General features: G+C 44.5%; 2 protein-coding genes across 4 annotated transcripts in view; both read left to right on the forward strand.

Moving 5' to 3' along the window:
- mri (BTB/POZ domain-containing protein mrityu) overlaps positions 1–17215 on the forward strand; it is a 550707-nt gene that overhangs the window by 36861 nt on the left and 496631 nt on the right. For all 3 annotated transcript variants that reach the window (XM_071664898.1, XM_071664899.1, XM_071664897.1), the window contains exon 2: positions 12638–12794. In XM_071664898.1, coding sequence (XP_071520999.1) covers positions 12688–12794 — 107 coding nt within the window. In that variant the 5' untranslated portion in view covers positions 12638–12687. The remainder of the gene's footprint in view (positions 1–12637; positions 12795–17215) is intronic.
- LOC139750291 (uncharacterized) overlaps positions 13357–17215 on the forward strand; it is a 166366-nt gene continuing 162507 nt past the window's right edge. The window contains exon 1 of the mRNA XM_071664902.1: positions 13357–16706. The gene's annotated coding sequence lies outside the window, so the exon portion shown is untranslated. The remainder of the gene's footprint in view (positions 16707–17215) is intronic.

The raw sequence follows: 17215 nt of genomic DNA on the forward strand, positions 1-17215 counted from the left end.
CCCATTTGCGCCCTTCACTGAAGTTCCCATTTGCTCCCTTGTCTTACGCACTTTATTTACCTCCTTTCAGAAAAGAAGAGTGAATGTTGGGGTGAAGAGGGTGGTGAGAGTAAGTGAGCTTGGGAAGGAGACTTGTGTGAGGAAGTACCAGGAGAGACTGAGTACAGAATGGAAAAAGGTGAGAACAATGGAAGTAAGGGGAGTGGGGGAGGAATGGGATGTATTTAGGGAATCAGTGATGGGTTGCGCAAAAGATGCTTGTGGCATGAGAAGAGTGGGAGGTGGGTTAATTAGAAAGGGTAGTGAGTGGTGGGATGAAGAAGTAAGATTATTAGTGAAAGAGAAGAGAGAGGCATTTGGACGATTTTTGCAGGGAAAAAATGCAATTGAGTGGGAGATGTATAAAAGCGACAGGAGGTCAAGAGAAAGGTGCAAGAGGTGAAAAAGAGGGCAAATGAGAGTTGGGTGAGAGAGTATCATTAAATTTTAGGGAGAATGAAAAAAAAAGATATATATATATATATATATATATATATATATATATATATATATATATATATATATATATATATATATATATATATATTTATTTCTTTTCTTTCATACTATTCGCCATTTCCCGCGTTAGCGAGGTAGCATTAAGAACAGAGGACTGGGCCTTTGAGGGAATATCCTCACGTGGACCCCTTCTCTGTTCCTTCTTTTCGAAAATTAAAAAAAAAAGAAAAAAACGAGAGGGGATGATTTCCAGCCCCCCGCTCCCTTCCCTTTTAGTCGCCTTCTACGACACGCTGGGAATACAGTGGGAAGTATTCTTTCTACCCTATCCCCAGGGATATATATATATATATATATATATATATATATATATATATATATATATATATATATATATGTAGACATTATTACATTCGTGACCTATGGTGGATGTGGCGGGCTTTCTGTGCGCTGTACGATTCCCACAAAAGATCAAAGGGACTCATGGAGCAGGAAGTATTTTTTTTGTTAGCTGAGACGGCGCGGGCAGCTGAGGCCTTAATCAAGGCCATCCCATTAACGCTATATATATATATATATATATATATATATATATATATATATATATATATATATATATATATATATATATATGTATGGATATATGAAAGTGAAATCGCTTTTCATTAGGAGTCCATACAATTTTATTTAACATGTAATTTTTTTCTATACATGTGGCAAGACATGTTTCGTGGAGACAGTCCACCTCATCAGTTGCCAATACTTAACAAAGTTATAGAATTGCATGAGCTACTTAAGTGCGATTTCACCGTTATGCTATCATCACGGACAAGTGTGATCATCATATCTATATATCTATCTGTATATATATCTATATTCCTATCTATCTATCTATCTGTCTGTCTGTCTGTATGTCTGTCTGTCTGTCTGTCTGTCTGTCTATCTATCTATCTATCTATCTATCTGTCTAGCTATATATATATATATATATATATATATATATATATATATATATATATATATATATATATATATATATCCTGGGGATAGGGAAGAAAGAATACTTCCCACGTATTCCCTGCGTGTTGTAGAAAGCGACTAAAAGGGGAGGGATGGGGGGGGGGGGGGGCCTGGAAATCCTCCCCTCTCGTTTTTAATTTTCCAAATATGGAGTAGAGAAGGGGGCCAAGTGAGGATATTCCCTCAAAGGCTCAGTCCTCTATTCTTAACGCAAGGTAGCGTAAGGGAACAGATAAAAGAATGGCCCAACCCTCCCACATACACATGTATATACATAAACGCCCACACACGCGCATATACATACCTATACATTTCAACGTATACATACATATACACAAACATATACGTATATACACATGTACATATTCGTACTTGCTGCCTTCATTCATTTCTATCGCTACCCCGCCACACATGAAATCTCTCTCTCTCTCTCTCTCTCTCTCTCTCTCTCTCTCTCTCTCTCTCTCTCTCTCTCCTCTCCCCCACCGCGCGTGCGAGGTAGCGCTAGGAAAAGACAATAAAGGCCACATTCGTTCACACTTAGTCTCCAGCTGTCATGTGTAATGCACCGAAACCACAGCTCCCTTTCCCCATCCGGGCCCCACAAAACTTTCCATGGTTTACTCTAGGCGCTTCACATGCCCTGGTTCAATCCATCGACAGCACATAAATGTGAATAAGAGCAAGGTTATTAGGTACAGTAGAGTTGAGGGACAAGTCAGTTGGGAGGTAAGTTTGAATGGAGAAAAACTGGACTAAGTGAAGTGTTTTAGATATCTGGGAGTGGATTTGGCAGCGGATGGAACCATGGAAGCGGAAGTGAATCATAGGGTGGGGGAGGGGGCGGAAGTACTGGGAGCGTTGAAAAGTGTGTGGAAGTCGAGAAGTTATCTTGGAAAGCAAAAATGGGTATGTTTGAAGGAATAGTGGTTCCAACAATGTTATATGGTTGCGAGGCGTGGGCTTTAGATAGAGTTGTGCGGAGGAGGGTGGGTGTGCTGGAAATGAGATGTTTGAGGACAATGTGTGGTGTGAGGTGGTTTGATCGAGTGAGTAACGTAAGGGTAAGAGAGATGTGTGGAAATAAAAAGAGCGTGATTGAGAGAGCAGAAGAGGGTGTTTTGAAGTGGTTTGGGCACATGGAGAGAATGAGTGAGGAAAGATTGACCAAGAGGATATATGTGTCGGAGGTGGAGGGAACGAGGAGAAGAGGGAGACCAAATTGGAGGTGGAAAGATGGAGTGAAAAAGATTTTGTGTGATCGGGGCCTGAACATGCAGGAGGGTGAAAGGAGGGCAAGGAATAGAGTGAACTGGAGCGATGTGGTATACCGGGGTTGACGTACTGTAGGTGGATTGAATCAAGGCATGTGAAGCGTCTGGGGTAAACCATGGAAAGCTGTGTAGGTATGTATATTTGCGTGTGTGGACGTATGTATATACATGTGTATGGGGGGGGTTGGGCCATTTCTTTCGTCTGTTTCCTTGCGCTACCTCGCAAACGCGGGAGACAGCGACAAAGTATAAAAATATATATATATATATATATATATATATATATATATATATATATATATATATATATATATATATATATATATATACTCTACCCTGAGCCATGTACCCATCATATCGACGAACCCCTAGGGGTGGATGAAGAGGTAGGTTGACTGTGGACAGACTGACGCAACCTGGATTGGAATTTAAGCGCTTGATCATGAACGGCTCGTGAATCCGTCAGGGTCAGGAAAGCTAACTGCTACATCACCTGAATGTATATATATATATATATATATATATATATATATATATATATATATATATATATATATATATATATCAGCGCAGAGGAGGCAGAGAAATTTAACTTTTAAGTGTGATAATTTTGTAGGTGAGTCAGTGTTGTACACTGGGGACCCGAGTATGCCTGTAAGGAGAGCTGTCGCCAGAATTACCCGGTGCTAACCGAACAGTAAGTTTATGGCCACTCTCATTTATTGTCGGACTCATGTCGGCGACTTTAATAGCCACTCAAATAGTTCCACGGTATTTTCTCTTAATATGAAAGAGAAAAGGGATAGTTTGAGAGAAAGAGAAAACGGAATATCGCTGTTTGTCTGTCAGAGAACGTAGGGCGAGATTTGGATGTTGTTTTGGTGACTAGTCGTGTGCGAAAACTCTACTCGCCTTAATTGAAGGGAATTTTATTGTACGTAGAAATGCTGTTTTTATTCGGGAGGTGCCGGTACACAGAGAGAAAAAATAACCAACGATAGTGAATCGTCTGATGGGGAGTAAATCGGCAAGGCAGTCTGTGTAATATCTTAGGAGGACTGTTTGTCGTGGGGATAATGGTGGGAGCAGCTGTCGCCCTCCATTAGTGAGACATTGACTGCTAGTTAAGTTGGAGGCATGATGGAGGGGCGCTGTACCAGCTGGAGGTAATGGCATACCCCTGGCCCGTCATGCTGGCATGGTTTGTATGATCTTGTGGCGGTGGAAGGTGGATTGGTAGTGGTGGTGGTGGTGGATGATGGAATGGTATTGGGTAGAACTGGTGGACAAGGGTTGGTAGACTGGACGGGATGAGTGTGGAGCTGGAGATAACCAGTAGAGTGAGAGACTGGTAGAATAGTTACAGGTAGAGTCAGGAAAGCTTGGTAGAGCAGGAGGAGGGTAGTATAGAGTTAGGAGGGAAGCTAGGAGGATTCTTGAGAGCTGGTAGAGACATAGCGGAAGTCTGCTAGTGACGCCATAGGTACTTAAATGATATACGACCTCACAGAATGTAGAGCACACACAGCCTCCTTACCTGTAGCCCTTCTTGCCCCCCAGCTCAGCATCCCTCCCTCTGTGTTCATTAAAAACACCCGAGTATTTCAGATTCCGAATCTCCTCTCCAACCTCTCATCATGAGGCCATATTTTACGCTCACAGTTCCTTCACCCTGAGCATCAGTTTCCAGTACTTAGCAAGCGTTCACGATCCTAGTGTGTGTCTCTTCCAATTCCAACTATTTTTTTCTCTACAAGTATGCTTGTTGCACAGCTAAAAATATACCATAGGAAATATAAAGGTTAGAAATTATTCAGAAGTGATGAAATTGTTATTGATTTCCTCCATGTTGGGTGCATAATGCAACGTCTTAGCGGTAATCATCATTCCCCGTGTCTGGTTGTTGTGGTTGGCCTCGCGATTATCCTTTATTACTTGTTTTTAGCTCGTCCTCAGCTTGCTGAGACATCTCTTTAGTTTTATCAGACATATGTTTCTCAGCAGTATGAAGGAGAAACGCATCCACGGGACAGAACGTCAAAAAAAGTAGCGGCATTCAATCACCCCCAAACACAGCAGTTGGCCAGTACAGCCTAACACAACCTTCGGTGGACAGTTACACTATTCTTTACAGTAGCAGCAGCAGCTGGTGGTGGTGGTGGAGCCAGCCATAGAACGCTCGACATACTCGCCATCCTCCTTACCTTCCTCTGTTGAACCCACCTGCTGGTGAATGGATCCCGCTCCTCCCACCCCCTACTGTGTACTCTGACACAATAAATCTCTTTTCTCCTCCTCTTGCCATTAAGACATTTATTTACATGCCTTCCCCTTAGGAACGCAACGGTCTCATTCAGGTTTCGAGGTGACGTTTGTGCGTTGTAGCGCTCTTGTTTACTTTGATGTATTTTTGAGTGACTCCAAGCGGGTACTGTCCTGTGTCTAGGTTCACTGTTATTACGCGTTGCCTCAAGCGGGTACTGTCCTTGGTCTGGACTTACTGTTATTACGCGTAGCTCCGAGCGGGTACTGTCCTTGGTCTGGACTTACTGTTATTACGCGTAGCTCCGAGCGCGTACTGTCCTGGGTCTGGGCTCACTGTTATTACGCGTTGCCCCGAGCGGGTATTGTCCTGGGTCTGGGCTCACTGTTATTACACGTTGCCCGAGTGGGTACTGTCCTGGGTCTGGGCTCACTGTTATTACGCGTAGCTCCGAGCGGGTATTGTCCTGGGTCTGGGCTCACTGTTATTACGCGTAGCTCCGAGCGGGTATTGTCCTGGGTCTGGGCTCACTGTTATTACTCGTTGCCCAAGCGGGTATTGTCCTGGGCTCACTGTTAATACGCGTAGCCTAGCATGAAGCGCGACCGCTCAGTAATTTTCACAAACAGCCGTGTGTCTGTCCGTTTTCCGCTCCATATCTTGTGAACCAGTGTGGGGATTGTCAGGATAGTTGACACAAATGTTACTCACCAGCAGATGGTGTGTTCTTACTACCTCTCTGGGTCGTATCTTCAAGGTTAAGGACTGGACTGGACAGGACAGGACAGGGTTGTGGTATTTTTCTTGTGCGCACCATAACGACAATGTGATCCATGGGAGGGAGTAGTGATAGTTTTTGCATATGTTACTCACCGCCAGACAATGTGTACAAGTCTGTCCACAGGGATGTGTCACGATCTATTCCTACGGCTGCAATTTAAACTTTATTTTGCAAAAATGTTCCGCCGTCACCAAGCTGTGGCCTGGTGCTACTGCCCACCTTCGTGGTCATACCGGGGATTGTACTCAAATGTTCATCGCTAACGGAGAATGCACCATGTTCCATTGTCGGTCAAGTAAACACATTCGTTTCTGATATATATATATATATATATATATATATATATATATATATATATATATATATATATATATATATATATATTCTTTCTTTTTCTTTCAAACTACTCGCCATTTCCCGCGATAGCGAGGTAGCGTTAAGAACAGAGAACTGGGCCTTTGAGGGAATATCCTCACCTGGCCCCCTTCTCTGCTCCTTCTTTTAGAAAATTAAAAAAAAAAAAAAAACGAGAGGGGAGGATTTCCAGCCCCCGCTCCCTCCCCTTTTAGTCGCCTTCTACGACACGCAGGGACTACGTGGGAAGTATTCTTCCTCCCCTATCCCCAGGGATAATATATATATATATATATATATATATATATATATATATATATATATATATATATATATATATATATTAGTATTAGTATTAGTATTATTAGTATTCGGAAAATTTGGATTTCTGACCGTTAAAGCTGCACATATGATCTGTTTATGTTGCCTTTCATTAGATAACGTATAGATCTTGTGTGTGTCACTGGAACATGGCAGTTATGAAGTTTACCAAGGTATTTTGTGCCATTCCTAAAGCGCGAATACAGTAAACGTTTGAGCGGGTCCTCAGTGATGGCTCCCGTCACTATTGCAACTGACACCTGTCACTATCGCGTCATGAACGTATTGCTCTTAACTTGTACTTGTGTAAGGTTACGTTTGAGGGAACGGGAACTCTTCATTGGCTCAGTATAAACTGTCAGCTGTGCGACGGTTTTCATGGTGGTCGTATGGTGTGCGTCAGTGCGCTTGTATTGTCGTCCAGTGATCTCGTGGCACTGAGCCAGGGACAGTGTGTACGTCCTTCCCTAACCAGGCTCTGGGTCTCTAGGTGTACCCGTTCCCTTGCCAGCTGTCATGTGTGTATGAGAAAGGAAACATCACAAGGAACCTGACCAACTCGGTCTTACCTTACCATACATTTAACCTAACCTAACCATGTTTAACCTTAACATGTCGTCTCATCGCTTGACTTTATCACACCTTATCTAGCCTTATATTACCTTACCGTACCTTGATTTCATTTCATCATACCTACCTGACCATCCCTTACCAGGCCAGGCTAAAGCGGACAGGACAAAATAATAATGAGTCTGAAGGCTTGCTACCTAGCACAATAGGAATCTATCCACGAAATTGTCTAAAAGAGCATATTAATGGAAAATTCTCTCTCTCTCTCTCTCTCTCTCTCTCTCTCTCTCTCTCTCTCTCTCTCTCTCTCTCTCTCTCTCTCTCTCTCTCTCTCGTAAAGGCAAACAAACAAAAATACGTATAACATCCTCCCTGTGTCTAGTCTGATTTCAATAGGTTTTGGCATCCTAGTTCCTGAAGATGAGTGTAGCTTGGAGAGGTAGGGACGGGGCGAGCGACTTGCGATGGCTGGTAGGCCTGCCATGTCAGAGGAGAGGGTCTCTTCCGGAGCTCTCATTAGTTGGACGTGTGTGGTGTCGTAGTCAGCGTACGGGAGGGATGTCAGGGTAAATACGGACCTGCCCAAACCAAACTTAACCTGACCTAATGTAAACCTCTCATCGCTCAGTAGTGTGTGGGGTGTCGTACTCGGCTGGTGAGGGAGGAGGAGGATGTGAGGGGTAAACACCACACCAAATGAAACAACCAAGACCTGTGCAACAAGGAAGAGTTTGATTAATTATAAGAGAGTAAATGTGATATAGTGGCACTACACCCTCACTAGACGTCGATCAGTGGAAGACGGCGGAATTCACGCTGAGAACGAACCTAAAATGGTTATTCGTTATACAGTAGGTTTCATGGGCTTGTTGCTTCCCCTTGATCATATACCATCGTGAACCTGGCCGTGACTACCGCTGTCGTCATGTTTATTGTAACAAACGGGATAGAACCGAGATTGCGTGCGAGTGTTTAGGAACTAGTGGCAGTAAGTTATATGATAAGTGGTTATTTGCTGGGAATTATATATATCGAAGTTCTTGGGGAGGCCAGAGTTACCTAGGTGTCATAAAAGTGACCTAGAACTGTGAGTTGGGTAAATATTTTTTATTTTTTTTTTCATTTTTTGCATTGTCTTTGTATAGCCTCGTTGTACTGACTGTAATTATGTGATGGTAAGACTTCAGTATCTTTTTTTTTTCATAATTAGAAAGCTTTTTCGCTCTCAGTTTCTCGTTGCATCTCATTCAGAGGGTATTTCTGCAGTTATAATCCACGTGTCATTTCCTTGCGCCTAACTTGTGGAACTCTGTGTCTCATTCCTCAGACATTTTCATGAGTCAGGATGTGGTCATGCACATGTTGTCTCATTACTCGTCATGTGGTCATGTAGGTGTCACTCGTACCAGTTGTCCCTCGCCTCTTACGTAAGATTCCGATTACGCGATTTTTTTGTCATCCACGAGGCCACTGTGTGTGTGTGTGTGTGTGTGTGTGTGTGTGTGTGTGTGTGTGTGTGTGTGTGTGTACTATGATTATGTGTCCTGTGGCTGTGTGTGTTTGTTTGTTTATGAGCCTTTGTTGTGTGTGTGTGTGTGTGTGTGTGTGTGTGTGTGTGTGTGTGTGTGTGTGTGTGTGTGTTTGTTTGTTTATGTTTGTTTTTGTAGTGTGATCATAGGTGGATTGGGTGTATGGTCTTGGGTTCCGTGGTAGTGGTGTGTAGTATGATCGAATGTGGAATGGGTGTATGGTGTTGGGATGTGTGATATGGGTATGTGTGGCATGAGTGTGTGTACCGTGGGCGTGTGTGGAGGGAGGAGTGCCAAGGGTGTTGTGTGCCACAGCTGCCCCTGTCATTCCTGGGGTGGGGTCACTGTGGATGGCGTCCCAACCACTTGCTAATGTATGCTAATGATCCACGTCGTATCTTTTGTCCATCCCTAACGAGCATCCTTTTTCCTGCTGGACACATGTCTGGCAGTGTTTACCTTCGGCGCTCGTGTTCTCAGCTGTTGTAGTAGTACTTGTTGTTGTTGTTGTTAAATTCACCAGGTTTCTCGCTTGGCATGTTTATTAAGGAAGTGGGTTCCTAGGAGCACAAGTGTTGCCTTCGTATTGTTTGTCCTGTAGGCCGGAGAACGTCGAGTGTTGTCCTGACTCAGCCGACCCGGGGCCGCAGCCAGCTCGCTCGTCAGAATTAATGTTTACCATAAAACTTTATGTTTTAGGAATATCAAGCAAAGTTGACAGGTGTCATGTCCTGTACTGGATGAAACTACATTGCCCGGACGAACCTACAAGTGGAGATTGCAACACCTCGGACAGTTACGTCAGATATCTCACTCAGCTCACAGCATCTCCTCCGTGATCATTATTTCTTTCTATAGAACGCGCAATTATATGAAGCGTCTCCACACTGCACCATTCGATCCTTACTTGCTTCCCAACTAAACTGACGAGACAAAACAAACCACTTACTACTTTCAGGCAGAGATGCATTTCATTTGACTTCAAGATGGTGACCTGGAGAGTGTTTATGATCATCATTGGAACACTTGTATATGGTTAGGTTATGAAAGGTTGGCAGATTTCGTGAATATAACACTCGTAGATTTCAAGATTTTGATCTTCACAAAGTTTGTTCGTGTGGTTGTTTAATGTTGTGCAGTTTTTGACGTGTATTGAGTCTTAAGAATTTGAAGATAGTGTAATGAAAATCACGTTATGAAGACTGGTGTGTGTAGGATCCAACACGGTAGTTTTCTCGTTGATTGAAGTCATGCTTGCTATCCATACGCGGGTGAGAGAGCTGTAAGTGTGGAAGTTTCGTGTGCGTTACACTGTTAGAGAGAGAGAGAGAGAGAGAGAGAGAGAGAGAGAGAGAGAGAGAGAGAGAGAGAGAGAGAGAGAGAGAGAGACTGGTGTGTACGTATATCCTCCAGCACGACTCCCATCATGTAAACGACGTAACGACCCTTGGGTATGACGGACAGCCCTTTTGACCGAGCTGTCCATCATACCCAAGCGTCGTACCAGCGCGTCGTGCTGCAGTGTATTGTATGCGCAGTACAGCTGACGCCGATGCGGGAGGGAGATGCACTACGCCGTTGGCCAAGAAACATGTTAAGTTTGGCTGTACAAGTCACACAACACTGTACTTTATTTTTCATACGTATGATTCATTTTCATATATGTTGTTATTACTTGGTAGTTCGAGAAAATTTTGGAGGCCCCGATCTTTTTTTTTTCTTTTCGATATTTGAAATCAACGGAGTAACTGTCAGTAACAAGATTACTTCGAGTTTGTCAAAGAATTTTTCGGTGATAGAGAGGCCCATGGGGTTAGGTGTGGATACATGGGATCAGTGTAGTTACCTACTATACAGAAGTGCTACTGTGGTGTTGTAAGAGGGATGTTATGATCACTATCACGTCCGTCCGGTCGTCCTCTAACTCTCCCAGTTAATAATGAGATGGTATCCATGTGCGTCAGGGTCGCCCGGGGGGTGGGTGGTGCCGGAAGGGGCTTCCTCGTATGATGAAGGCTGTAGCTCGGGTCAAACAGGCGACCTTAGGATTCGGAAGCGAGTATTTATATCAAGGAAGTCGTCTGGTTTTCTTTGTGGTGTTTGGTGTGGTAACATGTCCATATTAGAAAAAAGAATACAGCGTAGTGATATGAAAGTTAAATGTGTTTTACCATACGATGCAGGTAAAAGCACGGCTCTCGACCATTATACTGGCCAGTGATACCGATGTACAAAGCTCACTCGGTATCATGATCCAGCCTCATTATTATTAGCTTTAGACAATGGCTTAGAGTCACTGATTCGGTCTTACCATCATGTGGCTCAGATCTCACGATAAGCCATAAACCGTTTGTATGGTTGGCGAGAGACGTGTAGTGTGCGCTCTATATCAACAGAGTGAATGACTTCGTCTCATGACTTTAACTTCCCTAGACTACTAAATGAACACGGTCTCATGTGTAATGAGCATCAACACAAATGAATGGACTTATTCTTGTTAACCACAGACTTGTCGGCGGACTGTGTTTTTACTTTGTAAAACACGAAGTAACACTGTTTCTTAATTTGCGTTAAGTAGTTTAATATAGTTGTGTTGATGCCATAACAATGATTCGTGTGTTTTCTCTCTGGCTTCGGTGTTCCTTTCATGGTGTGGATATAAGGGAGGTAATGTGACGTAACATAAGGTGGTCGGGGATGGCCGGCCGAAAAAAAAGGGGGGGATGGACGTGGGTTGCCACTCCTTGACCATAGCACTCGGCCGGGGTGATGGCGTGGTGGAGAGATGGTGTGGATTTTCGGGTAGGGGCGACTTCCTGGACGAATGATGTGGAATTTAGTCCTTCTGTTGGTCATAGGAGTACTTTCCACCCTTTCCAAATCCTCTTTTTTTCTCCCTTTCCTCCTTCAGTCGTTTATTTTTCCTCTCCTCCATCTTCGCTCCTCCTCCTTTCCTCCCATTCGTCTTACCTCCTCCTTCACAGTGTGATGGGCGTATTTACTCAGCATTTTTTTCCCCTCAGGAACCGGAGAGTACGTCATATGGGATGGGTTTCACTGATAGTGAATTATGGACTGGTGGCTACGTTCAAGTGTTGGAGGGATGCGATCCCTAATGGCCGTGAAGGATATCATCAGATAGCCGGGACACAGATAAATCAGCGCCGCCAGGACTCGAATGTTGAAATTTATATCTTTATCGTATCTTTATGGTAAAAATGGAAGGCCGGATTGTCAAGAAAAGGAGTGGCTAATGTGTTGGAAACTCTCTGAAAATTTAAAGCAGTAGTTAAGGACTCACAAGAAAAGACCATAAAGTACGAGAATGAATGATTAGGTCAAAGTGGTATGATGCGTTTTCTGTAACGTACAGACAACATTGACGCATTCGTTGATATCTTATGAAACCTCAAGTTTCATAAGCATTTGACGGTCCTGGCTCGAGTGGTAGAGGCACCGTGGGAGGAATAAACTCTGGCTTATTGGATTCTGCATTGATACGCTGATTAAAGAAGCAGAGGAAGGCTTCATTCCTCTCCAGAAGAGTCCATCATTTCCATGGTCCTGATTGGAGTGCAGCCTCTGCGATGTAGGAACCCTGTGAAATAAGACATGGGGTTGTATGGTTTATAGATAAGTCGATATATATATATATATATATATATATATATATATATATATATATATATATATATATATATATATATATATATATGTATCCCTGGGATAAGGGAGAAAGAATACTTTCCACGTATTCCCTGCGTGTCGTAGAAGGCGACCAAAAGGGGAGGGAGCGGAGGGCTGGAAATCCTCCCGTTTTTTGATTTTCCAAAAGAAGGAACATATATATATGTGTGTGTGTGTGTGTGTGTGTGTGTGTGTGTGTGTGAATAAACAACTTCATGCATAGCACTTGTGTTCTTCAGATAACATGGTAATTAAAGGTTTAACATTAGAGGACAACAACATGTCGAGTTACCCTTAGCTCGTCCCTCACCTGTCTCGTGTGTGTCTCCCTCCCTGACAGTTGTACCGTCGACAGCGGCAACGGCGGAGCCAACAGAGCGTGATGGCATAATGGCGTCGGGCAAGGACCTACGCGGCTACGAACACGAGTCCTCCAGCGACACCGACAACCCCGATTCTGATGACCGCCGACCCAGGCCCTACAGGAACCGCTTCGGGTAGGTAGATGGTTCTGAGAGAGAGAGAGAGAGAGAGAGAGAGAGAGAGAGAGAGAGAGAGAGAGAGAGAGAGAGAGAGAGAGAGAGAGAGAGAGAGAGAGAGTTTGTCATTGAATGAAGAACGTAAGTCAGACTGAGATGACCACGCAGTGTATTAGTTTTTCGTGTCCATCCTTTATCTTGTGAGAAGAGCACCTATATATTACTTTCTTGCAAGAATATTCAATCACATTAAGTTCATAATTCCCCTGTCGTATAGATTCTGAGCTGCATATTTCACTTAAGTATGTTTTAAGTTGACATATATTTGAGATTCCCAGTTTGTGTCTAATCCTCGTAATCTGGGTGTTCTCTCGTTGCAGGTGAGTGTGGTAATGTTTATATGTCCGCTGATCAGCGTTTACATGTGATCGGGTGATGATTGTGTACATGTGATCAGCTGATCTGTGTTTATGTCGTCAGCTGATCGGTGTTTACATGAGAACAGCTGATCTGAGTTTACGTCGTCTGCTGACCAGTATTTACTTTTCATCTGATGAATGTTTCTACCGGGTAAGTTAAAGCATTTGTTATTCGAATACTATATTCACCTCGTAAGCAGCTGCTGTTCTGGTCCCGGATCACAGTCACTTACGACACATACCCATATTTTCTCTGCCATTTCTGAGCCTGATAGCGTTGGCTAGCATGGTCATATGATTCTCACAGGTTTGTCACTGATTGTTAATGATTATGTTTGGTGATATTTTCTTTCTGAGAAAGCTCAGTATTTGTGATCACTGTGGTGTCTCTGGTGCCACGCATCCGTCCATCCCTCCGCCAGGTCTTTGTGTTGACACTCCCGTCCGTTTGTCCGTATGTCAGCTCTACGAACATTTCTTCCCGTCCGAAAGCCCGTTGGTTATTCTCGCCAGTCAATCTTTCAGTCCATAGTTTTCAATCCCGTCCGTCTGTCCGTCAATCCGTTGTGATTACGACCGTCTATCATTCCCCTCTGTCCGATCATCTGTCGTTGTTTTGACAGTTCTCTCCGTCAAATCGTGGTGTTGACACTCCCGTCCGTCCGTGCCCGAGTCTGTTGTGTTGACAGTCCCGTGCGTCAGTGTGTGTTATAGTGTAAGTTGCTGCAGCTGGCTTAGTTTGTGGCCACATTTTGTTTTTATATTTCAGGATGGCTTTTAACCAAGCCAATTAAACGAATGCTTGTTTTAAGATGTGATATGTTACTAACTTGTCGGCTGGCTGTTGATAATTTTTGTTCCCTCGTGTTGAGGAGCTCATTACTTAAGGGACTGTACATGGGAGGCATGGATAACAGGGGACCTGATGGTCCATGACGGGGTTAGCTGCGGCTATGATCGTATTTGTAGCAGAGATAGGATAGCCAAGGCAGAAGGCACTGTGTCAAAACCAGCGATGGAGTCACTGAGCGGAATAATAGAACTTACCATATCTGGTATCTTTGATTAGAAAACGAGATTCTTGGTGCTGTTTGCCATGGAAAATGAATTTGTGGTTCTGTTAGGTTTTTGATCATATTCCCCCAGCGTGTGGTAGGTTTGTGTTATTATGGTGTGGACAAGGGATGTGGTTTATGGAGTCATGGCAGTCAAATGGTATGGTGTTACTGGCCATCTACCAGTTGAGTTCCTTGATGCACTGGTCGATGTGTCCTAGTGGTGTGTCTGGGTGACGTGGTCTGTCACAGCCCGTCGGAGACCTGGTGCTTTTGTTGATTATGTCTGGTGAAGGCTGTGTATATGTGACTCAACTGCGCACGGATTACCGGACACCCTACATACCCGTGCATACAGTCTCCGTACACATTACCTAACACCACACATGCTTACACACACACACACACACACACACACACACACACACATGTACAGTTACGGGTAAAGCTTACGACCAAACATTATTATGATTTATAGCCATCTTTATGTCTTGTAATAAATGTGTATGTTTCCTAGTGTTGCTGGGGACTACTGATGGTTGCTGTTGGGCTTTCCCTTTCGTCACTAAGTCACTGGAAAGATTGTAGATTGATGACATGATCCTGTTCTTGTTACGCTAAAGTGTATTGTGATATTTTGATTATAGTTGGATTATAATGCTAATGAATGGGGTAGACTAAGAATGGTTAAGATCCAGCTGGAGCAAAGTAGAGCAGGCTGAGGGCACCAACAACCTCCTTGGGAAGAAGGAAGGTGGACCCAGGGTGTGTGTGTGTGTGTGTGTGGCTGAGCCCCAGCAGGTCAACGCTTTGTGGTGTGACTCAGCCATGGTAATGATGACCTCCATCTGTCTCCCGTGGACTCCTCACACCAGAAGTTACCCACATCGGCCGCACCTGGTGTATGTTTCAAGTATTTTGTATGAGTGATCCTGGTTACAGCGGACGTCTCATGTCGCTTTTATTTTGGTCTTTAGAACAATTGCATTAGATATGAATTAGTTATTTGTCACTTCGCTGTACTACGTAGTATTAGATTTTATCTCAGAATGATGCAAGATATCGATTGTGTTCGATTATTTTAGTTTATGGTGTTCTTGGCGTTCAATCGATACAGGCGAAACAATGAATTTAGTAATGGTTTACCATCAGGAGCATCAGGCTACAATGTTTCCAGGCATCTGGTCTCAACTCTGCGACGCATTTTCCTCCCACGCTGTCGTGGAGGCGTGCGAGACGAGACTGGGAACGTTCGCCAGCAACCAGTTGCAGGAGCCGGGGGCGCGTGAAGCGCAAAGGAATGTATTAATCCGCGGCTGATGAATAAATTAGATGATTCTCTGTGGTGTGTGTGTGGGGAGGGGAGGGGGAAAGGTCTGGTGGTCGTCTGGAGTGACAACGGGGAAGTGGTGGTCTTGAGGTGCTCCTGTCCGGACGACCTGGTTGACTTGTTTGATGGCGTGTGTATGGAGGGATGGGCGTCCGTCCGTAGGTCAGTGTGTCACTTCACTTACCGACTGGTCGCTACCTACCATCTCTCTCACGTCACACATGCAGTGAGTATCTTGAGACGGATGGAGACGGGGGGTACAAGAGAAGCCTTGGTATGTCTTGTTTTTGTCACTTTTACATTGAGAGTGCATGGTGATTGACTCAACGAAGGATGTGAAGTTTAGTTAGTATTTTAGAGGAATTTTTCATCTTGTATGGTAAGTCGTCACTTGAGTGGTAGATGTTGACAGACCTGGATAATTGATGTTATCTATAGACATCCAGATGGCTTGGTGAGCGTGTGGTGGTGATGAGTGGCAGGTAGGACTAGCCTGAGATTTATATCCTGGTGAGATGGTCACTGTCTTACGATGATGTGACGTAACATTGTTGACGGAGCCCGATAACTATGATTGTAGACAGGTGTTGCTACACAGCTGGTACACAGCGTTGATTATATCAGTGCAGTAATACGTGTACAGTATCGTAACTGGCTTCTCCACATGTGCACCCTTCCCGTCCGTCACGTCTGTTCACGGGTTAAACAGTTCAGAGGTCATACACGCACAAGGAAAGTTATGATCTGAGAGCAAGTAGAGTTTATGATATATTTTTAATTTCCTTTGCGTGAGGTGAGGAAACTATTTATGGGAGGCGAGAAACTAACCTAATGGTTCTTGCTGGTTTATGAGGGTGACGTTTGCCAGATGGTGTAGCGTCTGTGGCCGTGAATTGGATCCTATAAAGTTGCACAGGGGTCTTTTGTTTACTATCCCCTCCTCCCTCCTGCCCCGCCTGACACACCTCCCTGGTGTGGAGGTGAGGATAAGGGGGCGCGCGCGTGCGTGCCCGTTCGGGCGGCCTGGTGTGGTGAGGCTGGTGGCGGCATAGTGGTGCCTGCACCGGCCGGCCGCCGCCACAGCGCTCCCACCCACCACCAGCCGCACCACCCACCCCCGGCTGCGGTACAGTAGCCTGGGCCCTCTGTGCCGCCCACCTTGCCTCACGTGTGTGGGGCCAGCCCATGTGCATTTTCCTGTGCCTGACCCATCCTGACCCCCCTTTACCCACGCTGTATGAAATAATAGGCCAGTCGTTACGGTCGTGTGAAGCGCCGCGATGCAACGACACTTGTGAAATTTTGCGTAATGCGTAGTGGTTGACTTTTGGATCAGAAATGTAATGTTATGACAAGGATGTGTTGAACATACGCACTACAGAGGGACGCATAGTCTGGACATTTCTTTTTTTTTTTTCTTTTACGCCGTTCTCTGGGAAGAACTAGTGACTGTGATCATTGAAGTTCCCACTGGAGTGGGGAGAGTGTGGCATCGCTGGGGCGCAACGACCGAGCGAGTGTCGGCAGGAGGAAGAGGAGGTGGACCTCGGTGATGAATAACTTATTACCCTAATCATTGATGGCGGACGTAAGCCTGAGCCAGGACGAAGGGGGGGTTCCTCTCCCTCTGGCGTT

Source organism: Panulirus ornatus, chromosome 9 (assembly GCF_036320965.1).
Source record: "Panulirus ornatus isolate Po-2019 chromosome 9, ASM3632096v1, whole genome shotgun sequence".
In the NCBI taxonomy this organism is placed as follows: Eukaryota; Metazoa; Arthropoda; class Malacostraca; order Decapoda; family Palinuridae; genus Panulirus; species Panulirus ornatus.